The sequence below is a fragment of the Schistocerca piceifrons genome, chromosome 3, assembly GCF_021461385.2.
Source record: "Schistocerca piceifrons isolate TAMUIC-IGC-003096 chromosome 3, iqSchPice1.1, whole genome shotgun sequence".
In the NCBI taxonomy this organism is placed as follows: Eukaryota; Metazoa; Arthropoda; class Insecta; order Orthoptera; family Acrididae; genus Schistocerca; species Schistocerca piceifrons.
The window spans coordinates 292,825,761-292,852,934 of record NC_060140.1 but is presented as its reverse complement, the minus strand read 5'-3'; the positions used below and the strand labels follow the sequence as shown (position 1 = coordinate 292,852,934).

The 27,174-nt window shown below is 38.9% G+C and overlaps 1 protein-coding gene across 1 annotated transcript in view; it reads right to left on the bottom strand.

The window, feature by feature from the left end:
- LOC124787959 (phosphatidylinositol 4,5-bisphosphate 3-kinase catalytic subunit delta isoform) overlaps window positions 1-27,174 on the bottom strand; it is a 169,439-nt gene that overhangs the window by 109,682 nt on the left and 32,583 nt on the right. The window contains exons 6-7 of the mRNA XM_047254963.1: window positions 5,319-5,497; window positions 2,514-2,741 (exon numbers count right to left, since the gene is read on the bottom strand). Of these exons, the coding sequence (XP_047110919.1) occupies window positions 2,514-2,741; window positions 5,319-5,497 (407 nt within the window). The remainder of the gene's footprint in view (window positions 1-2,513; window positions 2,742-5,318; window positions 5,498-27,174) is intronic.

The window sequence follows — 27,174 nt, the reverse complement described above, 5'->3', positions numbered from 1 at the left end:
TCAAGCTTTTTAATACTCACAGGTATATGAAAAAATGGGTGCTAATGAGAGCAATGTTTTTTTTTAATACTGGAAGCAATCATTAAATGCTTCCTTGCACTGGCAAACTGCCAAAGCCTCTGCTCTATCAAAGTCATATACTACACCTCTGATGGCCTCAAAACTTTCATTGCAGAACAACACAGCTTCGACCCACATACTCCAATCAGTTACCACTGGTTCTGCATGTAAAGGCACATTTGGTAGTTTTCCTTCCTAGGTCTTTATGCAAGCAGGTGCCTTAAGAAACACTTTATTTGTGGATGAAATCAGTTTATTTACATTCACAAACATGGATCGTAGTTCTTCAGCAAGGTGGTTTACTCTGTGCCCGAAGTACATCACATGAATGAAATTGGGATAAAATGCTTAAGAGTGTTTTTGCTGCTTTGATCATATAGGAAGCAGCATCTGAGAGAAACACCCTTTCACCTGCAGAAGATTCTGGAAATATTATTCTAACACTCTCATTCACAAATCTGGTGTGCACCAACAGTTAAATTTCCAATGTAACGGCCACAAGTGTCAGTAGTTTAGTCAACTGAAAGCCAAATAAAGTTGTCCTCAAGTTCTTTGCATATTTCTTCCAGAACATGTTGGTAAAATGTCACTATGTAATTTTTATGTAACATTGATTCATTTGGTATATTTTGATTTAAGCAATATTTGTGCAGGAAATATTTCAGAATAGGGCTTGTAAGTTTGTGCAAAGATGAATATTACTTGCAATGAGTACTTCACATAAATCCATTTTTAAGCGATTTTTTTTGTTTACCTTTGGAGGTTAAATCCCTGCTACTGCTACTTGCCACTGTCTTTTGCATCCAGTGATGAAGACTTGTCTTGACATGCTGGTTTATTTGAAACTTTTTTTTTTTTTTTGTTGCGCAAAACGTTTTTCTCGCAAACTCAACAATATAAAACATTTCTGTCATGTGTAAATGTTACAGAATGGTCAGCTATCCACAAATCAAGATTTCTTTTTCCAGGTGGCATGATGCACAAGACATTACACGGTACATGTAGGCACATTAAAATCTGAACAAATAAAAAGAAAACTAAACTGAAACAATGCACATGCACGACATGTGCAGTATGACAGAGGAGGGCATTAAGAAAGAACTCTGCCTGTGTGTTTCTGTTCAGTAACCAGTCCACTAGCTAGTAGTCTCTTGGTTAGCAATCAGCTGCAGTTATAGGTTGCGGTCACTCTGTGAGACATAGAAACAAGACTGAGCTAGAGCTTGCCCATCTAGATTTTTAAAATATTGTAAACATAGAGCACAAATATGCATCATGACCAATTTTTAGCCAACAATGACTGGTGAGAAGGATGTAAATATGCAAAATACACATACAACATGCAAATGATTATAATCCAGTCTCTATCATTAATATAAAACATGAAAGGCCCAAAATACTTACATAGCAAATATCAGACACTATTTCATTGTTTGAAAGATAATAAATAAGATGTTATCCTTTTCCTGGCCTTATAGGATTATTTTGCTTTCATATAGATTATCCCCTCATTATTTTGGTTTTTCTACTTTTTTTTCACTTCCTTTAAAATATCATAAAGAACAAACTTGAATAACTTGCCTTCTATACTTCAACTAAAATCATTTTTGTCACTGACACTCATTAATAGTAGGGAGTGAAGTTTCTGGCTCAGACACAACATATCATATGCTCACACTCTCAATAACTTATGCAGCTTCTACCACCTGGTGTGGCTGTACTGCTTGTGACTGCAAAACAAGTATCAGAATGAGCATGTGGAGCTGAGAAACGTCTGTGATTGTCTGATACCAGCCCCTACCAATTTACTCATTGAAATATAGGTCACAAAGTTATTTTAACTGAAATATAGAGACTAGTATTGTGTGGTCAAACCATTAAAATGGTATGTTGAATTTTCTACGTACAGCCTGACTTTAGGCATATGAATCTTGCTGTTGCGAGCTCTGAAGGTATAAATATATGGAACATTAGAACGAAGGTTGATGTTTTAACTACATTTTTATTTACTCTTTTTCTAATATTTGTTACACTGGTCTCCTCATCCTTTATATAGCCCTCTTTCAATTAGCAGGGACTTTGATCTATTATACTCTTACTCAACACTCATTCTCACAATCTGTAAGTGTAGAATAATTAGCTGATGTTCACAATGAAAGCTTTCTTCTGTCTTTGTTTTATTGTAATTAGAATTCATTTTTGTGTGGTAAACTTTTAAAAAAATAGTAAATCCAGGGTTTTCAGTAAGTAACATTTTTGCCAGAAATGTAATTAAAGCATAACAAAGGAAGGAGCAATACAAGTTTACATGCAACCAGTGTAATGTATGATTTTTATTTCCATTAGGAAGATAAGCTGTGTAACACATTATGACACATGATCTTCATAGATTATTAAAAAAAGTTCAACAAACTGTAATACCTGTTATCAAATAAAAAATACTTGAGACCTACCTGCTTTGAATCCTTTAATCTGCGAAATTTGGAACCTTTGGCAGTCTTTGAGATCTCATAAACAACAAGGCAGAGACGTGCCATTCGTGGGATGTTACAGACTTGTATGTCAAACTGCAAATCCTCCTCCCACTCACACTCCCCATCCTTCGACACTTGCTTCTCACTTGTCTTCTGCGGCTCAGCAAGTGACTTACCTCCATGAAAGAGGCCTGCTTGCACTCCCACCTGAAATAGTATGAACGTGTTCAATTTACTAGAGAGAGAATAAGTAGCAGGATTCATAAAAATTCATAAAAGATGCAACTGTGAGTGTCAAGTGTTACAACAATCTGTGAATCTGTCGTTAAGCGAGTTGTTGTTGTTTTGTTGTGGTTCTCAGTAGCACGATTTGTTTTGCGAAGTGCTCCACACTAAACTATCCTGTGCAAGTCTCGTCATCTCTAAATAACTTCTGCAATCCACACCCATTTAAACTTATTTAGTGTATAGGATATGTCTCATCAACCTACATCTTTCTTTTAGTCAAGATATGCCAAAAATTCTTTCCTTCCAAATTCAGTTATTTCTACATTAGTTATGCAATCTACCCATCGAGTCTTCAACACTCTCCTGTACACGACATTTCAAAACCTTTGAATCAATTCTCATCTACACTGTTTATTGTCCAGATATCACCTTCTAATAAGACTACACTCCAGCCATATTTTTTCTAGCACTTAAATTTATATGCATTATTAACATATTTAATTTTTTCAGAAAGGCAGGTGTTTATCATAACCTTGTGTGTCTAAGACACCAGAACCAGAGGCAGTTGTCACCTGAAATCAAAGAATCACTATCAGTGAGTGATAAGTGATGCAAAATGCTATTATCTTCACAACTAACATTTCAACCACACCAGGCACTCTGAGCTGTACAGGGCAATTAACTTACATCTTCATTTAATTGAAACTAAAGAATTAAAATGCCATTTCTTGTTTTAATGTTTGTGGCTCCAAATCAGTTATTTGACCTCACGTAATATTTTCCTAACTATTGACTTGCTGGTATACCTGCAGTTGTCTAGCACCAGTAATCATTAACAACTGGTAGGAAAGAAGGGCTGCTACATAACTGTCTGAACATGAGGAATTACATCATGATATGTATGAATACATATTGAAAGTACTACAAATGCATATAACAAAAGAAAGTAGAGTTGACTAAGTTGACCAAATTTTTCCATTGGAGGTTCAATCATTTTACAAAAGCTTTTCAGTATGAAATTTGGATCATTTTGACCCCACAAAAATGCACAAGCAGATAGTGTACGCACTGCCTTATGTAGTCAGTTATCAAATGAGACACTTTCACAAAGGCTAGATTTTTTGTTGCAATTGGATATTCTGGTACCTATATACTGTCTTCAACTGCTGAAAAGCACATCAGCTGGATGGATATAAACTGGAGAAAGAAAACCATGTTCTCTAATGGAGAACAGGCAATATATTTTTAGGGTACGTCAATGCAAAGTGTAGTGTAGCAAATTCATTTGTGGCACCTGTTTTTCAGGAGCCGCCAACTGAATGTACATGCCAAAGGTTTCATCATTATTTAATGTATTTTAAAGTAGGAGTATTGCACTTTTCTGTTACTACGAAAAATCATTTGTCCTGTATTTCAGTTACTCCTGAGTACTGGGAGAACATGTGATGCCTCCACTGACTGAGCCACAACAAGCAATTGGTCACTAACTGCATGCCCCACTAATTTCCATCACTCAATGAGAAGCATACACTCACTGTCCTGGGACATTCTTAGAATTGTTAAAATAAACAAGTGTTGTATAATTTTGCTATTAATTCATTGGTGTGACATTTTTAATGTTATCAGAGTCATGATGTAGACAATAAACATCTATACTGATCACAAGTAAGTGGTTCTCATTTCAGGGCACTTAAAGCTTACCTTGTAATAATTAGCAATGGTTTTCTCATTTATTTTTGCTGACTTCTAAGCTAGATGAGGCCTGTGGAATTCTTCAACTACAGGTGACTTTTGCTGGAGTATCAGGACATATTTTTTATTTTAGAGGAAGATTTTAATATGATTGAAACTTTTCAGAAGACGTTTCACATATACATTTTGTGCTGATCAGAGGCTGAGTTTTAAGTTAATTAATGGCAACATTGAGGAAGAAGTCAATTACTGACAGAGATGCAGTCATCATTAACATCTAACTCAAAAAAAGAGATTGGGGAATCATTTCAAAGGCTAGAATATTAAACCGATGAGATGAGAATCTTGTGTCCAACACTACAATACAGGAGAAGGAGGGGGATGAGGAAGGGGGGCAGGGGTGGGGGAGGAGATGTGTAGGAGGGGGACCATTAGAAAAGGAATGAACCACGTAACTGTTGCAATTTTCTGATAAAGAGCATAGATATGTGTCATGTATCATTCATCTACAGGTCAGCAGTTGCCTTTCGTAATTTTTGTTAGTTTGTTTTCATTCTGTAATTTCCATTGCTGTGCCATTACATAAGAGTATGTACTGCTAGATTACACTTATCACACAAAGCTTTTAGAATGATGGGCACTGCTTTTCTATTGAATTTTGACAAGTTATAGCTTGTGCTAATGAACAGTATATTTCAAGAAGTTCAAAAGTTTGTTCATTCATTCATCCAAACTTAAAACAGTAAATAAAACTTCTAATGTGCAACAGTCAACCATTCTTAATAGAGATGTGTGTCAATAGTGCAAATCCTTACCACTAAAAAGGAATTTCAATAATGCAAAATATTAACGCACATACATTACCTCTGTTCGTGTTACATCGCAGTTCAGGCGGCATATGGCACTTATGCGGAATGCAAATTTCACATCTATGGACCACGATGACAAATGCTTCCCCTTCTTTTTCCAAGTTAAAGTTGAAGACGATGACCTTGGTTTCCTTTCTACATCTTCAGCATCCTCATACACATTGTCAATATCAACTGAAAATAATGGGTTTGTCCATAACATAGTTTTACAAATAGAAACACTATAGTATCTTGTACAATTTATCACAAAACATGAACTTCCTTCACACAAGACTAGAAATGCCAGGTGCAAAATTAGTTTAAAAAGGTTTAATTTTTAGTGACTAAGACTTGTTGGTTAGAATGAAAAAGAGCTTAGACTTAAAAGTAGACCTCTTTGTAGATATCTACACAAAAAAGTGCAGAAAAAAGAGAAACAAGTAAAATGGTCAGCAATTTCAACCATCGTCCTTCCACTGGTGAAAAGTGGCCTCTTCGGTTTCACTTGGTTCTGGGCTAGCAGGTACCATTACATTCTAGCAGTGTCCCTGATGTCATTCCATCATGTACAACCATTTCATGACATGGTAGGAACAGTATTATCTGTGTTTTGCCTCTTATGATGTTGTTACATTAATACTTTATTTATCTGTTACAGACATATTCAAATATTATACTTTTATTATTTATTTGTTGAGGGGCTCTTGGACCACACTATCCTTTTTGCATACAGCATTCATTCATTCACACATCATATTTCGTAAATTCCATCATCAAGGAGAGCCTTCAATGATGTAGGATGAGTAAAGATGCACATTAACAGGGAAAAAGCATCTGCTGCTGGTACTTCTGTAAAATAAATCAACAATCATAGGTTATGGAAATATCACTGAAAATGCCAACAGGGTAATTTTTCTGGTTTGGCAGAACTGATTTCACGAGATTACATAACGTTTTCACAAGCAGTGAGCTTTGCTTCTTCCTACACACACCATTCCTGCAATGTTCATGAGATGGTTTGTTCACACTTCACATCTTGTTTTTGGTCATTAGTTTCAATTCAGCCTGTTTCTCACTATCTTCTTGTGGAAGAGATATCTGTCAAAAGCATCTTCAGGCTAGATTTATAGGATGCCTCCTTCGGTGCTTGTAAACCAGGGCATTGTGGTTTAGGGTTTTATACCGAAACAGTCTAAACATCTTTATAGTTTTCCTAATTCTGTCCACTCATTTCAGCTGACCAGAACATCATGCTTGTCTTTCGCGTATCATCCCTATGAGTTTATATATTTTATTGTAAATTCCTTTGTCATATTTTTTCATGAATGCCATTCTTGTTATTGGATCCCAGTTTTCTTCTAATGATACTGTACACTTTGTCCTTTACTGCCACCCGAGAACAAGGTTTCACTTACTTACAAAACTAATGGTTTCAAAACTGTTGTATAATTACATATTCTGCTGAGAGAGGTCATCGCAACTTCGCATATTCATGGTCAAGCTGTTTTTATAACGATATTACCAATATACTTAATTTTTTCTACTATGTCTGTAGCACCAACAATTTATGCCATTAATGTAACTGCTGCATCATTATTGTCTGTTCATAAATGTATATATTTTTCAATATTTGTAGCAATGAATATTTTTTGTTTTATTTATGTATGAAAAAATGTTGGTCCTATTAATGGTTCGTACACAGGGATTGATAGGTAATAATGTATTTTTAAGGAAGGAAAAGCTGGAGGGAAGACCCTAGGCATGTAGGAGGTGGACAGTGCACCAAGAGCAGAATGGCCACCAGCCAGTCACTAGCCTTTAGACTGTCAACATCTTGGTGCAGAAGCAGGGGTAATTATCTGCAAATCTACTGAAAATGAGCCCCAAATGAATGCATTACCACCTTACTACAACATGGAATGTTTGTGCAAGCTCCAGAAAGCAGAATTACATTAGAGCAACTTACATGATGAATCACACTTGCGCAATACTAATACATGCCATCCATGAATCAGTACCTCCTTTATTGTGAACTAATATATTTGTGAAATTTAAATTTCATGTGTTACCAAACAGTCATTGACCTTAGGCATTTAACCTGTGCTCAGATCCTATTCCCAATTCCTGATGTTATGCTGAGTGTCCACAATACTGAATCTAGTTTTAAAGGGCATTTTGGTTTTGTTAATAATGATGGTGGTGATTATGATGATTATAATGATGTAATAGCTGAAGTGCTTAAAACAGGAATAAAATCACTAGCCAAATTTAAGAAAGATTGCTTTCTTAGATTTCACAATCTGAACTGAAAATTTACTTGTTGAAAAAATAACTAACATATTATTCCACTCTGTTATGAAACCAGTCTTAAACAAAGAATTGATAAAAAGCTGAATTTTGAGTAAAGTAATTTTGCTTTAAGAGCTTTCCAAGTAAATGTACCTACTGAAAGGGCCTCCTTATTCTAGAAACACATTTGATCATAGCCTGAATAGATACTGTAAGAGAAACATTCTTTCAAAGTTAGACTGTTCAGTTGGTAAACCTTATTGTGAGGGAGAGTTTTACTAGTCTGTTAATACCTCATAGTAGAGTGCTATATAGAAGCTCTTGTTAATGACTGATTTTGCAAAACTCTTTCTAAGAGATAAATGTTAGAAGGAATCTCTGAAGCTTAAAATTATTAACACTTATTTCAAAATTATATGTCCAACTTAGACTGCCAGTCATTTTTTTCACCTCTTTACAAATAACAACACCAGCTAAATGAATGTTCAAATACTGTACTCTAATCTCTACTCTCATTTAGAAAACACAAGGTGACATTTATTGAACTATATGAAAAATGTAAATTAGTTACAAACTAAGGCTTGCACACACTTTACTCAACATGTAAACATCACTACAGGATTTAGGTTGAGACATGTTCGATATGCCTGCCATCATCAGGTACAGATGAATAACGAAGTTCTCCTTGACTCGCTGAAGTGTCCAAACATCAATACTGTCGATGACCTCCTGAATAGCTGTTTTCAGTTCAGCAAGGTTCTGGTCTTATTGCTGTACATCTTCTCTTTAATATAGCCCATAAAAAGTAGTTTCATATTTACAGATTCCGAGAATATGGTGGCCAATTGAGGCCCATGTCAGTAGCCTCTGGGTACCCCAAAGCCTAAATGTGATCCCCAAAGTGCTGCTCCAGGACATCAAACACTCTCCTGCTTTGATGGGATTGAGCTCCATCTTGCATGAACCACATCTTGTTGAGATCAGGGTCACTTTGGATAATGGATATGAAATCATCTTCCAAAACCTTCACGTACTGTTCGGTAGTCACCGTGCCATCAAGGAATATCACACCGATTATTCCGTGACTGGATATTGCATACCACACAGTCACCCATTGAGGGTGAAGAGACTTCTTGATCGTGAAATGCAGATTCTCAGTCCCCCAAATGCACCAATTTTGCTTACTGATGAATCCCTCCAAATGAAAGTGGGCTTCGTCACTAAACCAAATCATATTCACACCAAAGTCCTGTTTGGCAGTTCTCTGGACAATAGTGTTGACAGAACACAACCACTGTTCGTGATCCTGGGGCTTAATGGCTGATGGGTTTGAATTTTGTGTGTGAGGAGATGCAGATTTTTAACAATAATTTGTCACAGTGTCTCCCAGTTATTTCCCACTTGTCTGATAGATTTCCTGGGGCTGGTTTGACACACAGCACATGTCTTCTTGATGTTTTCAGACTTTTCACCCTTTTTGAATGACCAACATTGCCAACACCGTCATCACGAGCACTACTCATTCTCTCAAACTTCCAAATCAAATTCTTGATAGTTAGCACACTTGGACCTGCTGTCTTCATCTTGAACTCAGTTGCAAACTTTCTTTGAGCCACAGTTGGGCTGTTACTGCTCACGTAGTAAGCCTTCACTGGTACTATAAACTCAGGCAAGTTGTACAGTGACATTTTCATGTGCAAATGGCCGACAGTCACAAGGCGCATGTGCATACTATTTCCCATCATGCACCGTGGCCAACTGTGCAGTTTGAACAACCCAACACAAACCGTTCAGAAGTTATTACAATTTTATTTCATATAGTTCAATAATCGTCACCCTGCATGTTGTGTTTTGAAGATAAAAGTAATAGTCTGATTCCTTATACTCAATTAATTACACAATCATAGTCATAAACCCCGTGAAAGGGTACCTCCAACAAACTTACTATTATAAGGGGCGTTATATATTGATGTACCTGCATTATGCATGGAATTTTAAAGGGGATCTTTGATGATGGTCTTTTTAAGAATGTGTGTGTGCCAGTTCATTCCACAAATTCCTTTAGCAGGTTGATTTGGATCCTAGCAATTTCTACATTATTTGAGAGGATAAGACACAAAATAGTATATTTCATTCCCATTTTCCGGGGATGCAGCTGTCTTATGTTATTTTTATTTATCAGGTTTGGATGAAAAGCAGCACAGACAAGTCATCCACTTGCTGCACTAGTATTCTGATGTCAAAGGAATAAAATCGACACCCTTAGAAACTCATCTTGTATTTTGTGTCTACCAGGGTGGCTGTAATTATGGTATGCTGTTTCAGGTCAACCCCAAATTTACATTGGCCTCATAATATAAAGAGTCAAACTGTTAATGTCAAAGGCTGACACACACTGTTTAGAGCTAAACAGACAATACTTTTGAATGTTTTGAGGTTGTGGATCTATTTGGTTACTGAGCAATTTTTCCTGAAGTTCTTTGCTAATTACCTTTTGATCACTCCAGAGTGGCAAATGATAAAATTGTGTAAATTATATGTAATTGCTGTCACTTTTCATGCTGCCTCACTTGCACAAGGGACAGATCTACGCTATTCACCAGTCTTTGGGTATGGCTTCCACATTACAAATTTCTTCAATTTGCTTTTGCAGTATTTCATCCAATATGGGTTTTCAGAAGGTTTTTTCCTTATTCCTCTTAATTCTGTTGAGAGGCCAGGCATATGAGTGGTTCCTGAAGAGAGGCACCAGTCTTTTCAGTAGCTGAAGGGGCAACAGTCTGGGTGATTGAGTGAGGTGGCCTTGTAACGTCAACCAAAACGGCATTGCTGTGTCTGTACTGTGAACGGATGAAAGCAAGGGGAAACTATAGCTGTAATTTTTCCTAAGGGCATGCAGCTTTACTGGATGGTAAAATGATGATGGTGCCCTCTTGGGTAACATATTCTGGAGGTAAGATAGTCCTCCATTCAGATCTCCTGGTGGAGACTTCTCTGGATGACATCGTTATCAGGAGAAACAAAACTAGCATTCTACGGATCAGAGCCTGGAATGACAGATCCCTTAATCAAGCACATAGGTTAGAAAATTTACAAAGGGAAAAGGATATGTTAAAGTTACATATAGTGGGAATTAATAAATTTTGGTGGCAGGAGGAACAGGACTTCTGGTCAGGTGAATAGAGGGTTATAAATACAAAATCAAATAGGGGTAATGGAGGAGTAGGTTTAATACTGAATAAAAAGCTACTACGAACAACATTGTGAACACACTATAGCAGGCAAGATAGACATAAAGCCCATGCCTACCACAGTAGTACAAGCTTATATGCCAACTAGCACCACAGATGATGAGATAAAAGAAATTATTCAGATAGTTAAGGGAGATGAAAATTTAATAGTCACAGGGGACTGGAATTTGATGGTAGGAAAAGGAAGAGAAGGAAAAGTAGTAGGTGATATGGACTGGGGGTAAGGAATGAAAGAGGAAGCAGCCTGATAGAATTTTGCACAGAGCATAACTTAATCATCATTAACAATTGGTTTATGAATCACGAAAGAAAGCTGTATATATGGAAGAGACCTGGAGACATCGGAAGGTTTCAGATTTATTATATAATGGTTAGACAGATTTAGAAACCAGATTTTGAATTGCAAGACATTTACAGGGGCAGATGATGGCTCTGCCCACAATTTACTGGTTATGTACTTTAGCTTAAAACTGAAGAATCTGCAATAAAGGTACAAATTAAAGAAGATGGGACCCGGATAAACTGAAAGAATCAGAAGTTTTAGAGAGTTTTACCGGTAGCATTAAGGAATGATTGTCAAGAACAGGGGAAAGTATTACAGTAGAAGAAGAATGGGTAGCTTTGACAGATGAAATAGCAAAGCCAGCAGAGGATCAAGAATGTAAAGAGACAAGGGCTAGCAGAAATTCTTGGATAACACAAGAGATACTGAATTTAATTGATGAAAGAATAAAACATAAAATTGTAGTAAATGAAACAGCCATAAAATCAACATGAAGTGCAAAATGGCTAAGTGAGACTGGCTAGAGAACTAATATAAGAATGTAGAAACATATATCACTAGGGATAAGACAGATGCCGCCTACGGAAAAGTAAAGAGACCTTTGGAGAAAAGAGAACCACCTGTATGCATGTCAAGAGCTCAGATGGAAAACCAGTCCTGAGCAAAGAAGGGAAAGCAAATAGGCCGGAATGTATAGAGGGTCTATACAAGGGCGATGTACTTGAGGGCAGTATTATGGAAATGGAAGAGGACATAGATGAAGATGAGATGGGGAATATAATACTGTGTGAAGAATTTGACAGAGCACTGAAAGACCTAAGTTGAAAAAAGGCCTCAGGAGTAGACAACATTCCATTAGAACTGCTGATAGCCTTGGGAGAGCCAGCCACGACAAAATTCTCTGCCTGGTGAGCAAGTTGTGGGGAAACAGGCAAAATACCCTCAGACTTCAAGAAGAATACAATAATTCCAATTCCAAAGAAAGCAGATGCTGACAGGTGTAAAAATTACTGAACTGTCAGTTTAATAAATCACAGCCGCAAAATACAAATACAAATTCTTTGCAGATGGATGGAAAAGGTGGTAGAAGCCGACCTCGGGGAAGATCCGTTTGGATTCTGTAGAAATGTAGTTACATTTACAGAGATATGTCAAGGAATGGGAAACTTTATGTTATAGCATTTGTAGACTTAGAGAAAGCTTTTGACAATGTTGACTGGAATACTGTCTTTCAAATTCTGAAGATGGCAGGGGTAAAATAGAGGGAGCGAAAGGCTATTTACAATTTGTACAAAAACCACATGTCAGTTATAAAAGTCGAGGGGCACCAGAGGGAAGCAGTGGTTGAGAAGGGAATAAGACAGGGTTGTAGCCTATCCACAATGTTATTCAATCTGTATACTGAGCAAGCAGTAAAGGAAACGAAAGAAAAACTTGGAGTAGGAATTAAAATCCAGGGAGAAGAAATAAAAACTTTGAGGTTTGCTGATGACACTGTAATTCTGTCAGATAGCAAAGGACTTGGAAGAACAGTTGAATGGAATAGACAGTGTCTTGAAAGGAGGTTGTAAGATTAACATCAATAAAAGCAAAACAAGGATAACGGAATCTAGTTGAATTACACCAGGTGATACTGAGGGAATTAGATTATCAAATCAGACACTTAAAGTAGTAGATGAGTTTTGCTATTTGGGCAGCAAAATCGCTGATGATGTCGTAGTAGGAAGGATATAAAACATGGATTGGCAATGGTAAGGAAAGAGTTTCTGAAGAAATTTGTTAACATCGAATATAGATTTAAGTGTCCGGGAGGCTTTTCTGAAAGTATTTGTATGGAGTGTAGCTATGTTTGGGAGTGAAACATGGATTATAAACAGTTTAGACAAGAAGACAATGGAATCTCTTGAAATGTGATGCTGCAATAGAATGCTGAAGATTAGATGGGTAGATATGTAAGTAATGAGGAGGTACTGAATAGAATTGGGGAGAAAAGGAGTTTGTGGCACAACTTGACTATAAGACAGTTGGTAGGACACATTCTGAGGCAACAAGGGATCACAAATTTAGTATTGGAGGGAAGCGTGGAGGGCAAAAATCGTAGAGGGAAACCAAGAGATGAATATAGTAAGCAGATCAGAAGGATGTAGGTTGCAGTAGTTACTCGAAGATGAAAAGACTTGCACAGGATAGAGTAGCATGGAGGGCTGCATCAAACCAGTCCTTGGACTGAAGACCAGAACAACAACTTTGGTCCCATTTTTTGTAAACAGTGCTGGGATGATTTCTCTATATTAATTGTTTCAAAAGAAAAAAAAATGTGTCAATCTGACTGTTGTCTCATTTCATACCCAGAAATCTGTGTAAGGAACAAAGGCTACAATTTACGCAACACAGGTTTCCTTCATCTTTACAATGGATGGGAGAATCAATTATTGTCTTCCTGAAGTCACACAATGACACTTTTCAATTTTTCATAAGTTCCTCATTCAACCATCCACACTAATATAAATTTCACTTAACTAGAATGTTGTTTCTCTTTCCTTATTACTATGGCAATTCTGTAACAAAGAATATACACAGTAGTTTTGTCACAGACAGTAAATGTGATGTAAACACTATATAATTATGTTTTGTTATAATAGAGGGAAACATTCCACGCGGGAAAAATATATTTAAAAACAAAGATGATGTGACTTACCATACGAAAGCGCTGGCAGGTTGATAGAAACACAAACAGACACATACATACACACAAAATCCAAGCTTTTGCAACAAACTGTTGCCTCATCAGGAAAGAGGGAAGGAGAGGGAAAGACGAAAGGAAGTGGGTTTTAAGGGAGAGGGTAAGGAGTCATTCCAATGCCGGGAGCGGAAAGACTTACCTTAGGGGGAAAAAAGGACGGGTATACACTCGCGCACACACACACATATCCATCCACACATATACAGACACAAGCAGACATATTTAAAGACTTAAAGGCAATGAGGTGCTCCAATGGTGGGTGCCGCTTATGTTGCTGGAGTGCCCGCTAATGATTTCGAGTGGCCTCTGTGATTTCCAAGGACCACCTAGGTACCGTCTTCCTTTAGGGCAGGCCTGAGGGAAAGAGGGTTACTACATCAGCTCCTGAAAGAATGGCTGTATTTGTACAGTGGACTGCGTCATCGATATCTCTGTGTGGGCAGGGGGCCGAGGCCAACAACAAAGGTGAAAGCATTCCACTCAGCACTGTTGAGAGCCCATCTGGGCAGCCATCTAGGGCAGTAACACTAAGGGAGGGACAGGAAGATCGGGAAGTAGTCACTACCACACTGGTCATCATGGACTCTCCAGTGGATGGATGGGAGAAGACAAGGGGTACAAATGGAAAGGTCTATGGCCGAGAAGATTCTGTATGCTACACTGAAGTGTACTGGGGTACAACTATTCGAGAGGCAACGGTCAAGTTGTGCCAGTAAATTTTTGAGGCCTTTGCCACAGCCAGCGGTCATCTTTCAATCCCACAAAGGGTTATGGACTTTGAAATCGCCCACGATTCGATTAGGAAAGGTGGGGACAGCAAACAAACAAATGCAAAGTGTGTTCTGAGACACCTCATCATTGGGAGGGAGGTAAACATTGCAGATTGTAATATCCTGAAATGCCCTTACCCAAACAGCCACAGACTCCTAAGGGATATGAAAGGGATATGAAGAGGCATGAGTTTGCTATGGAGTGTCTAGCACATAAGTGCAAACTTCGCCGGACACTCTGTCATAGGTAACACAATTCTTATAATATCCCCAGTATCCATGAATGGCTCAGGTTTGCATTGCTGGTATCTATGAAGGGCAATTCAGAAGGCAGGTAATATGCTTTAAAGATGTCATAGCCCAGCCAGGTGGTGGAAAAAATGGCTACAAATTCCAGTGGAGAATAACGTCATTGATGTACAGTGAGGCCATGAAGGGACCAATGGAGGCAGGTTATGCCTTAGGTTGGGTCTCAGGGCCCGTTGGACTCTCCGCCTCAGACACAGGAGGGCAACCGGCTGGATATGGTGGCGTAGGGTCCACCACAATATCCTTCTCCTTGGAGGACTTTTTCTTGTCTTTCCTCTCATTAGAGGATTCTGATGAATGTGAGGGCTTCTCTGAATTAGTTTCAGGTAAAAGAGATGAACACGAATCCCTGCAACCATGAACCTGTGGCTTCTTCAGCTAATGGCTGGTGTTCGGTTATAGACTGGTGGAAACATCGAAGGAAGTGTCCCAATGGACCCCTTCCCGGAGAGAGAAGCTGGAAGAGGGGGATTTACCTCTGGTTGAGAGGTGGGGGCCAGTGTCCCTGGTGGGTGAGAAGCTACTAGTCCCAAAGTAAGTGTCGGGGACGCAGCAAGAGGAGAGCCCCCAAGTATCAGGGGGGCATGCATGGTTGAGCGGCTTTGACGGCCTACTGTAGGAGGTGTAATGGGCAGGAGTACCATTGCCAAAGGGGCGGCATCATTGTAGCTGTAGCATATGACATTATTTGGCCTGCTGGATGCAACTTCTTGTATTTCTTCTTGGACTCTTGGTAATTGAGTTTGTCCAGAGTCTTGTATTCTTGAATTTTCTTTTCTCTCTGATAAACAGTGCAATCTTGTAAGCAAAGAGAGTGGTGCTTTCACAGCTGACACCGATGGGAGGAGGTGCACAGGGAGCTTTCGCATGCAGCGCTCATCCACAATCTCTAGAGATAGGGCTAGCATCGCAACACAAATACATGTGCCCAAATTTCAAGCATTTTAAGCACCACACAGGGGTGGGGACATACAGTTTGACATCACATCAGTATACTATCACCTTGATCTTTTCAGGTAATGAATCACCCTCAAATGCCAAGATGAAGGCACGAGTAGCAACACTATTGTCCTTTGACCCCCTATGTACACGACAGACAAAGTGTACACCACATTGCTCCAAGTTGGTGCACTCATCATCACACTGTAAGAGCAGGTCTCTGTAGAAAACGATGCACTGAACTAAATTCAGACTGTTATGGGGAATTACAGTCACCAGTATGTCACCCAGCTCGTTATGAGTGAGCAGTGCCCATGACTAGGCAAGGGATGCTATTTCAATTAGAACTGACCCACTTTTCATTTTACAGATGGCTGCCATTTCCCCAAACTTGTCACCCACTCCGAACAGGGGCTCTCCCCATAGGCACCACCCGGACTCAGCAATGGCTGACTGGCCAGTAATCCCTTACTCAGAGTCCCTGTGCCCAAATCACTATGAGCATATACTCCTTGACATGCATGGGGAGTTTTCAGCTCGAGCATCAACACAGAAATCTCCACATGGTCAGGGGGCTACCACTGTGGAGGTACCTGACAACATCTCCCCCACAACAGGATGGCTACCATGTTAGGTTTTTGGTGTATTACTGTATGAAAGGGATGAGTAAACAGATGGAAAGGGAAAATGGTAGAGCACACACCACATTGGGCGACCTCCTCTGCATGATCCACACTTCTGAGGAATTTTGAAAATTGGTAGCAGGTCAAACGTAACAATGGGGACCAAGTGTTTATTTGATGAAAAGTTGTAGAATATGCTGGACTGGAAACTCAAGACCCAATCATAAACCAGGTCCAAGCAGAGTCGGTATCAAGTAAACCATCCGATGGAGAGAGAGAGAGAGAGAGAGAGAGAGAGAGAGAGAGAGAGAGAGAGTGGAAGTATAAACATGCAGTATGGAAAGGAAGAAATGCTGCAAAGGCGAGGACCCCATGGTAGCCAAGCACATATTCACAAAAGAGTTGTAAGCCCCCTGGGAAGAGAGAGAGAGAGAGAGAGAGAGAGAGAGAGAGAGAGAGAGAGAGAGAGATGCCTGTATCAAAACAAGTTGGTCTTCTTTGCATTTTCAGTATCAATCCTATCTTGTATGGATTAAAGACTTGTGAGTAATATTCAATTATTGGTCAAACTTGGGTTTTGTAAGTTACTTTCTTTGCTGATTTAATTTTGTGTGTTTGTACCACTTTAAATCACTCTGTACGCATACATCTAGATATTTTATGGAAGTAATTGACTCCAGCAATTGTTCTGCAATCACAGAATAATGGCTCTTTCTATGTGTAGACAATACATTACATTTGTTTACAATGAGGGGCAATTGCCACTTGCTTCACCAAACATCGATCCTCTGCAGGTACTCCAACATTTCACCACATTTTCTAGCACTGCAACACTTCTGTGCATAACACCATCATTTGCAAAATGCCTGATGGAAATTCCAACATTATCTACTAGGTCACTTATATATATTCTGGAAAGTAATGGTCCTATAACACTCCCTTGGGCTACGACTGAAGTTGCTTTTATATCTGAAGACTTCTCTCCACTGTGAATGACATGCTGTGTTTTGTCTGCTACAAACTCTTTGATCCAATCACACAATTGATCTAATCCAGTTGACCTAATATTCTGTATGCTCATATTTTGTTCATAAGGTACCAATTCAGAACCGTATTGAATGCCTTCCAGAAGTCAAGTGATACAGCATCTACCTGGGTGCCCGTATTGACTGCTTTCTGAGAACCATGGATGAACAGAGCGAGCTGGATTTCACACTGTGATCATTTTTGGAGCTGTTGTTGATTCCTGAAGGGTGATTTTTGGTTTCCACAAATGTTATAATACATGAGCATAAAACATGTTCCAAAATTTAACAACAAACCATCAGAGATATAGGCCTGTAGTTTTTCGTGTCTGTTCAATACAGACCTGTGATTTTTCACAATCATCAGGAACACTCCACTTCTCCAGAGACTTACAGTACACTGCTGCTAGAAGAGGGACATATTTTGTGTAAAATCTTGTTGGCATCCAATTAGACTGTTGTTTTTCCATACCATGGTTACTTGTCTCAAAATCTGTATTTTGTCATTTGTGTGACAATTTAATGGAAGAACTACATTATGACCTCCCTCTGTGAAACAGTTTTGGAAAAAGATGTTTAGAACCTTGGTCTTTTCTAAGTCATCCTCCACTTCAGTGCCATTATGATCACAGGGTGTCTGGATAGATGGCTTCAATCTATTTACTGATTTAACATCAGACCAAATGCTTCCTGGATTTTCTGTCAAGTCAGTAGCTAGAATTTTACTTTTGAATCCACTGAATGCTACATGCAGGGCTCTCCTTACATTAATTTTGGGTTCATTTAGTTTTTGTTTGTACAAATTTGCAGAAAAGCACGTTTTGCTTTCATAGCAGCTTTTTAACATGGTTGTCAAACCACAACTTTGCTCAGCACATACCACTCTAAAACATATTATACAACACTCTTAAAATTTGTCCCTCAATACTCAACATTGCTAGCACTGGAAATGAATCTTTTATAGTGACCGCTCAGGTAATCTGAAACTGTTTCTGGTCACTCTTGCTAAACAGAAAGATCTTGTTACCTTGCTTTCTATTCCAAATCACAATTGTATTTAATGATGATGTAAAGGCCTTATTCCTTTTTCTATGTTAACTGAGCCAATGCACATTGGTTTGTCACTGGCAAATCTAAGATGTCACCTTTACGAGTCTGTTCTATGACTGAACGCTCAAAGTAATTTTTAGATAAGGCACTTAGAACAATCGCACATAATTTCCTGTTCCTACTATCACCCTAATCACTGAGTCTCCCAGTCTGTGACTGATAAGTTGAAATCTCCATTTAAAACTACAATATACCAGGAAATTTACACAAAATATTCTCCAAATTTTTCTTCAAATATTCCGCCACTATTGCTGTCGAAACGCAAACTCCATCCAAACAGGCCTTGAACGCCCAACAAGTGTCATGTCATCCTCACCAAATTGCTAGCCAAGACCAGTGTGTACATCAGTGATCTGACGGGAACCATTGTTACCACCATGGCAAGGCCATTGGCACTGCTGTTGAGACAAGGATTAACTTGCTATTGTACACATGAGTTGAGTTACAGTTGTATTTATGATTTAACTTTTTATCCTGGGATCAAAGAGTCTACCCAGAGTCGGTTCACGTAATGCTCTATGAAGAAAAATGCAATATTTTTCATGAATATAAACGTCATGTTCAAATAACTTTTTAATCAGGCTGCTCCAATGTTGTCTCATGGCCATGGACATCCACAAACACATGACAGCTCGCTCATAGGCAGGCACAGGTAGCGTAGGCTACTTTCCAGGTGGTGCAAGAGCAAACCACTTGGCCACTCATGACCAAGAGTCCCCAGCAGTGGCAGTAAGACTTTGCACCATACTGCATGATTTCCTGACTACACTCATGTGAGTGTCACCCCTACTGCTGCCTGCCTGTGGTTGCTTATTTCAGCTGGAACAGACTATTTCAGTGGCTGTACAGAAAGATTTTGAAATTATAAGCTTGAAACCAGACATTACTGACAGATACTAGATATGATAGACAAACTTCCTTTTTTTTGTTTTACTTAAATCTTTGCACATTTCTGAGTGTAATATTTACCTTTGGCACACCTATGTTGGAATAAAAAATGCCAAATTGCATCACAGTTCAAAATTCAGATTAAAATAGCAAATTTCTCAAAACAAGTTGGCTGAGCCAGTACACAAGCTGGAAGAAGACCAGATCTCGCCAGCTTCCATCTTCGTATTAGTCTCTGATTCACTTTTAAGCTAATAATCTCGCTTTTACATCTCACTATATGGTCTTTTACATCTCACTATATGGTCTTCAAATATGTCTGCTTGTGTCTGTATATGTGTGGATGGATATGTGTGTGTGTGTGTGTGTGCGCGAGTGTATACCCGTCCTTTTTTCCCCCTAAAGTAAGTCTTTCCGCTCCCGGGATTGGAATGACTCCTTACCCTCTCCCTTAAAACCCACATCCTTTCGTCTTTCCCTCTCCTTCCCTCTTTCCTGATGAGGCAACAGTTTGTTGCGAAAGCTTGAATTTTGTGTGTATGTTTGTGTTTGTTTGTGTGTCTGTCGACCTGCCAGCACTTTCATTTGGTAAGTCACATCATCTTTGTTTTTAGATATATTTTTCCTACGTGGAATGTTTCCCTCTATTACGAGGGCCATTCAGAAAGTAACCTCCGGTTGATTTAAAAAAATACACCAAGTTAAATAAAAATATTTTAATATATACATCTTACAACTACATCTTTGCACTATTTTTCTACATAGTCTCCATAGCGATTGAGGCACTTATCGTATCTCTTCACAAGCTTTGAAATTCCTTCTGCATAAAAATCACCCGCTTGTGCCTGGAGCCAGCCTGTGACCGCATCTTTGAGCTCTTCGTCGTCATCAAACCGCTGTGACCCGAGCCATTTCTTCAAATGCATGAAGAGGTGATAATCACTTGGCGCCAGGTCTGGGCTGTAAGGTGGATGGTTGATAACATCCCACTTGAAGGACTCAAGAAGGGCCGTTGTTCTGCGAGCAGAGTGAGGACGGGCGTTATCGAGCAAAAAAACGATACCGGAAGTCAGCATACCACGGCGTTTGTTCTGTATAGCCCGTCGTAACTTTTTTATTGTTTCACAGTACACGTCTTGATTAATGGTCGTACCACGTTCCATGAATTCAACCAACAACACCCCTTTGGCATCCTAAAACACCGTTGCCACCAGTTTTCTGGCTGAAAAATCTTGCGAGGCTTTTCTTGGTTTGGTAGGCAAATTTGAATGTGCCCACATCTTTGAGTGTTCTTTTGTCTCAGGGTTCACGTACTTAATCCAGGTTTCGTCACCGGTCACGATTCTGTTTAACAATGGTTCTCCTTCGTCCTCATAACGTGACAGAAAGTCTAATGCAGAGGCCATTCTTTGAGTTTTGTGGTGGTCGGTAAGAATTTTGGGCACCCATCGTGCACAGAACTTACGGTAACCCAATCTTGCTGTCACTATGTCGTACAAGAGAGTCTTAGAAATCTGTGGAAAACCAGTAGATAACTCCGACATTGAGAAACGTCGATTTTCACGAACTTTTGCATCAACTGTCTGAACGAGTTCGTCAGTCACCAATGATGGTCTACCACTCCTCTCTTCATCATGAACGTTTTCTCGTCCACTTTTAAATAAACGTACCCATTCACGGACAACTCCTTCACTCATAACTCTTGGTCCGTACACGGCACAAAGCTCACGATGAATAGCTGCTGCAGAATATCCTTTGGCTGTAAAAAACCTTATGACAGCACGCACTTCACATTTGGCGGGGTTTTCTATTGCAGCACACATTTCAAACTGCCACAAAAACTAAACTAGCGCAGGTACGACGTTCACTCGACCACGGCTTGATGCCGACTGACCTGTTGAAAGCGTGAACGCACAGATGGCGTTGCTACTCCCCCCACAACCCACAATGTGACCAATCGGATGTTACTTTCTGAACCGCCCTCGTATAATCACTATATAGTTGGTATGTTGAAGAGTAAATAGGCACATACACTGACTTGAACTCATAGCAAGCTCCCAAACAATGTCCTTCTTCAGAGCTAATTGATGAGAGCTGACTACAAATGTGTAATTAGATACAGGAGTGCCTTTAGTAGTTTAAAGGTTAGGTCAACCTGATGCTTGCCGTGCACACGCACAATTCAGGTAATCCAGCAATTTATTGGTTCATTGTGACCTCTACAAAAGATGCACTAACAATGCTCTGACAAGCTAAATGTGTGCGTGTGTGTGGGGAGGATGTTGGGAGGATTAGGGGCGCAGGGAGGGAGGGAGGGAGGGAGGGAGGGAGGGAGGGGGAGGGGAGCACAGACCACAGAGCATGCAACCACTTGTTACCTGCTCTAAAGAATTTTACTTCCCTTAGTTCCAGTTGCAAAATCTCACCACCACTTTCAATACTCAAACGGAAGTATTTCAGAACATCTTGATCAATCAAAAGACTCAAAAGCTTCTGATGGCAACTACTAATATTGTCACAATTTTTTTTGCAACATTAAAGCCTGACAGCAGACTGTATCTTTCAGTCTTCCTATCAACTTGTTATATATCAGCTGCTTTTCTCGCAATCATAATAATTTTTATGAATCACTTATCATAGGCAAAACAAACTGCATTATTTCAATATTGCAATATTGCTAATATATATCCAATATTGCAATACCTGAATTAACTCATTACTGGAATGAATGATGTCCCTCACCTGGTCTTGACGTCATACTTGCATTGGTGATTCTCCATTCACTCTGAATAATGATAGCTATCGTAGAATGTGACCTATTAGTATACCACCCAAAGAAGTGCATCGAACAGATGAGGCTGACAGTGGCACCAAAGTCAGCGCACAGACACTTGTGGATGATGCAGGAACTCTCCTCTTTTAACTACAACTTACCATAGATCCCTCAAACAAAAAAAAAAAAAAAAAAAAAGTCCAGCAGCTGGAAAAAATCCTCACATTACACCCCTTTTACAAGAAGGGTAGCACGAGTGATCCACAAAACCACCATCCAATATCTTCAACGTCCATTTGTTGTGGATTCTTAGAACATATTCCGAGTTCAAATGTAATAAAGTATCTCAAACAAAAATTACTTCCTCCATGCCAACCAGCATGAATTCCAAAAACATCGATCATGTGAAACCCAACTCGCACTTTTCTCACATGACATCCTGAAACTCATGGATAAAGGCAGTTAGGTAGATGCAGTATTTCTCGATTTCCAAAAAGCATTTGACTCAGTACCACATCTTCACTTATTATCAAAAGTACAATCAAATGGGATATCGAGTGGAATTTGTGACTGGATTAAGGATTTTTTGGTAGGGAGGACACAGCATGTTATATTGGTTGGAGATTCATCGATAGAAGTAGAAGTTACTTCAGGCATACCCCACAAAAGTGTGTTGCTATCTTTGCTCTTCCTATTGCATATTAATGACCCACAGATAATATTAACAATAACCTCTGACTTTTCACAAATGATTCAGTTATCTATAACAAAGTATTGTGTGAAATAAGCTGCCAACAATTAGTCAGATTTTGGTAGGATTGCAAAGTGGTGTAACAACTGGTAGCTTGCTTTAAATACTCAAAAATGTAAAATTATGCATGCCGCAATAAAAAAAAAGTAATATCCTATGACCACAGTGTCAATGAGTCACAGCTGGAACCAGTCAACTCATTAAAGCCTGGTTTAACTATTTGTAGGTATATGAAACGGAAGGATCACATAGACCTAGTCATAGGTAAGGCTCATGGCAGACTTGGGATTATTGATAGAATACTAGGCAAATGCATTTAGTCTCACAAAGGAGATTGCCCACAAATCACTCATGTGACCCATCCTAAAAGATGATCACAGCCTTCTTACAGAGATTAAAGAATCACTTTTAAATGTTAACTCTAGGTATACATCACAACCTCCCGTGTCACTCCTATAGGGATCATGAGAACAATGTCAGATTAATTATAGTGTGCTCGGAAGTGTCTAAACTGTCATTCTTCCCACACTCCATATGTGACTAGAACAGGGAGAAGCCCTAACAGCTGGTACAGTAGAAAGTACCTCTAACCTTGTTCTTTAACATTGACTTGCACAGAATGGATGTAGATGCAGATGTAGAACTGAAATTGAGGACAGCAATTCAAAAGCAGAAATGCTGAACTCTCTTTTCAAATGTTTCTTTACAAAGGAAGATCACAGAGTACCACCTCTGGTGCTTCTGCAAAATTGAGCAGTATAGATATAAATGTAAGTGGCATTTAGAAACAGCTGAAATCGCTAAAATTGAATAAAGTTTCATATGGAATCACTGACAGAATGTACACAAAATTTTCAACTGAATCAACCTCTCTCTTAACCATAATACACTGTTATTCCCTTGGACAAAAAACTCTACTCTGTGACTGGAAGAAAGCACAGTTCACACCCCTTTACAAGAAGAGCAGCAGAAATAATCCACAAAACTACTATCCAACATTTTTTGCAGGATCTTGGAACATGTTCTAAGTTTAAAGGTAATGAGGTGTCTCAAATAGAATGACCACCTCCACACCAACCAGCACACATTACAAAAACACCTGTTATGCAAAACCCAGCTTATGCTTTTCTCCCATGACATCTTGCAAGCTATGGGTCATGGTAATAAGATGGACTCAATAATTACTGATCCCTAAAATGCTGCTGATTCAGTACTATATCAACTATCCCAACTGGGTATATGTGATCATTCCCTTTTATATCCCTACAAACTGGTATACCAAGGTTTTTGTACGAGATGAGTGATTCCAATTGTGAATCACTGATATTGTAGTCACAGGGTACAACATTTGTTTGTTTTGTGAAGCAAATTGCCAATCTCTGCTCCACTTTGAAACCTTATCATGATTTTACCAACTATTTCTGCAGCTTTCTTCAGGCAATAATTGACTACAGATAACATCACTACCATATCTGAAAAGCCATTCATATATATTGTGAACAGCATGGGTCCTGTCCCAACACATTTCCCTGGGGCACACCGAGATTACTTCCACTTCTCTCAGAAACTCTGCATCCAAGAGAACATTCTGTGTCCTAGCTACCAAGAAATCCCCATCCCAGTCACAAATCATACTTTGGTCAATAAACATCTTTGCAGCCCTGTGTTAAATGCTTTTCAGAAGGTAAAAAATATTGCATCTGCTTGATTTTCTTGCTCTACAACTTTTAGGATGTCAAGTGAGAAAAGCACAAGCTGGATTTCACATGATTGATGTTTCTGGGATTAATGCTGGTTTGCATAGATGAGGTATTTCTGTTTGAAATATCTCATTATGTCTGAACTTGGAATATACTGTAGGATTTTAAGATAGGTGGATGTCACTGAGATTGGATGGTAGTTCTGTGGATCACTTCCATTTTGCTTCTTGTAGACAGGTGTGACTTGTGCTTGTTTTCCAATCACTGGCCACAGTTTTTTATTCAAGGGATCTGCAGTATGATTTTGGTAAAACAGTAGCAAACTGAGGTGCAAATTCTGTATAGGAGCTGACAGGGATACCATCAGCTGTGTTTGATTTTAGCTGTTCCTCAACACCACTAGCATTAATATCCACATTACTTACTCTGTTTTGCAATAGTACATGAAGTACCCTGAAACAGTACATCTGTATCTTCCTTAGTAAAGGAACACTAGCAAACAGAGTTCAGTATTTCTGTTTTTGCTTTGTCATCCTCAGTTTCAATTCCAGTGTCATTCAGAAGAGTTTGAACACATTCTTTGGTGCCACATCTTTACATTTGACCACATTACTTACTCTGTTTTGCAATAGTACATGAAGTACCCTGAAACAGTACATCTGTATCTTCCTTAGTAAAGGAACACTAGAAAACAGAGTTCAGTATTTATGTTTTTGCTTTGTCATCCTCAGTTTCAATTCCAGTGTCATTCAGAAGAGTTTGAACACATTCTTTGGTGCCACATCTTTACATCTGACCACATTTCTTGTTTCCTGAGCAATGTTTTGGTAAGTTTCTGCTACAGCAGTCACTGAAGACATCCCTCATTACCCTCTTGATGAACAAATGTGTTTCATTCACCATTCCTCTACCTGTGACCTATGTTTTGTTTTATTCCTATAAAGCAGAAATTGCTGATTCCTTACAAGTCTTTTTTTTACGTGACTGTATACCATGGAGTGTCCTTGTCATCATGAACTGTTCTGCCAGGGAGATATCTACCCAGTGTATGGTCAACTATTCTTTTAAACTTGAGCCACAGTACTTCTACATGCTCCTGTCCAAAAGTACTTGTTTTCAGTTCCTCTTTCAGATTTACAATTGCCTCTTGATCAAACTTACTAAATATATAACTCTTCGTACTTGTAATGGATGCCTTTTGTACTTTAGCAACCGTTGTTGCTACAACTGCCTCATAGTCACTGACAAAAGTTTCAGTATGGACATCCTCACAGATGTCAGTTCTAGTTATTGCCATCTGCTCTATGCCTGAAAAAAACAGTGAAGCATACAGAAGGGAAGGAGGAAAAGAAATGAAACTTCGTGGGTTGAAGAGTATGTGACATTTAGGGACCTGAAAATGAAGCATCTACTTTTGGCAATATTTGCATCAAAATTTTTGTATTTGTAAATGATTTGGCATATATATTTAAAGGTTGTAATGCCACGTGCCTGAAGATGAATTACGAATCTTTTGAAATACATAGGAATGTTAGCATTTCCAAAAACTTCAACAATTCTATCCAAAATTATCTTTGTTTACTTACTTCTTTTGGATCTATTTAAACTTTCAACAAATCATATTGCTGAGAATCAGCAGCACTTTCCCACCAGTTAAAAGAGTGCTGCTCTAGAGTGCTGCTCTGATTTAAGGCGTTTCTCGATGCTATTTTTCTTTTCCCACGATCTTTTATAATTACAAAACACGCAGAATATTGATTTCAACTTTTCGTGGGCTTTCACAGCAACGTAACCTTCGCTTGACGACACTATAGCTAGACGAATAAGGCACTCAGCATAGAAATAAAATCAAAAATAACTGTAGTCACATGTTAGGTGTAGGCTTTCAGCACAGTCGAAATATGTTGACAGGTTTTGTTTCCAATCACTACGGTACAGAGTGTGGACACTATACATTGATAGTCAGCCATGAGCATAATCAAACTAGAATTATGACCACCAGATGGGTGAGGAGCAATGGGGGAACAAGCCCCGCCTCTCTCTCAAAGGGTAGCCAGCCTACACCCATGTTCTGAGATTCTGTGAAAGCAGAACTGACATATGGTCGTATGGATTTCCAACCCCTTCTATTGTTGCGTGAGTCATAACTGAACTCCATGATGAAAAAGAAAAGTAACTCCACTCATTTAAAAATAAGAAATGAAAGCAATGAGCAATCCACAACGCAAAGCATTCAGTAATGGCTACTGTGCAAGTGCTTGCTGAAGTCGTTAACGAGGTAGTTCAGGCTCAACCCATACCAGTAGTTCAAAACATCTGTTGCCTAAAATTGCCACATCAAAAGTGTCCAACCTTTCAACTTTAGTTAGAAGACAAAATGTATGTTTTTCTTTGTCCTAAGATTCAAGGCCACATGGA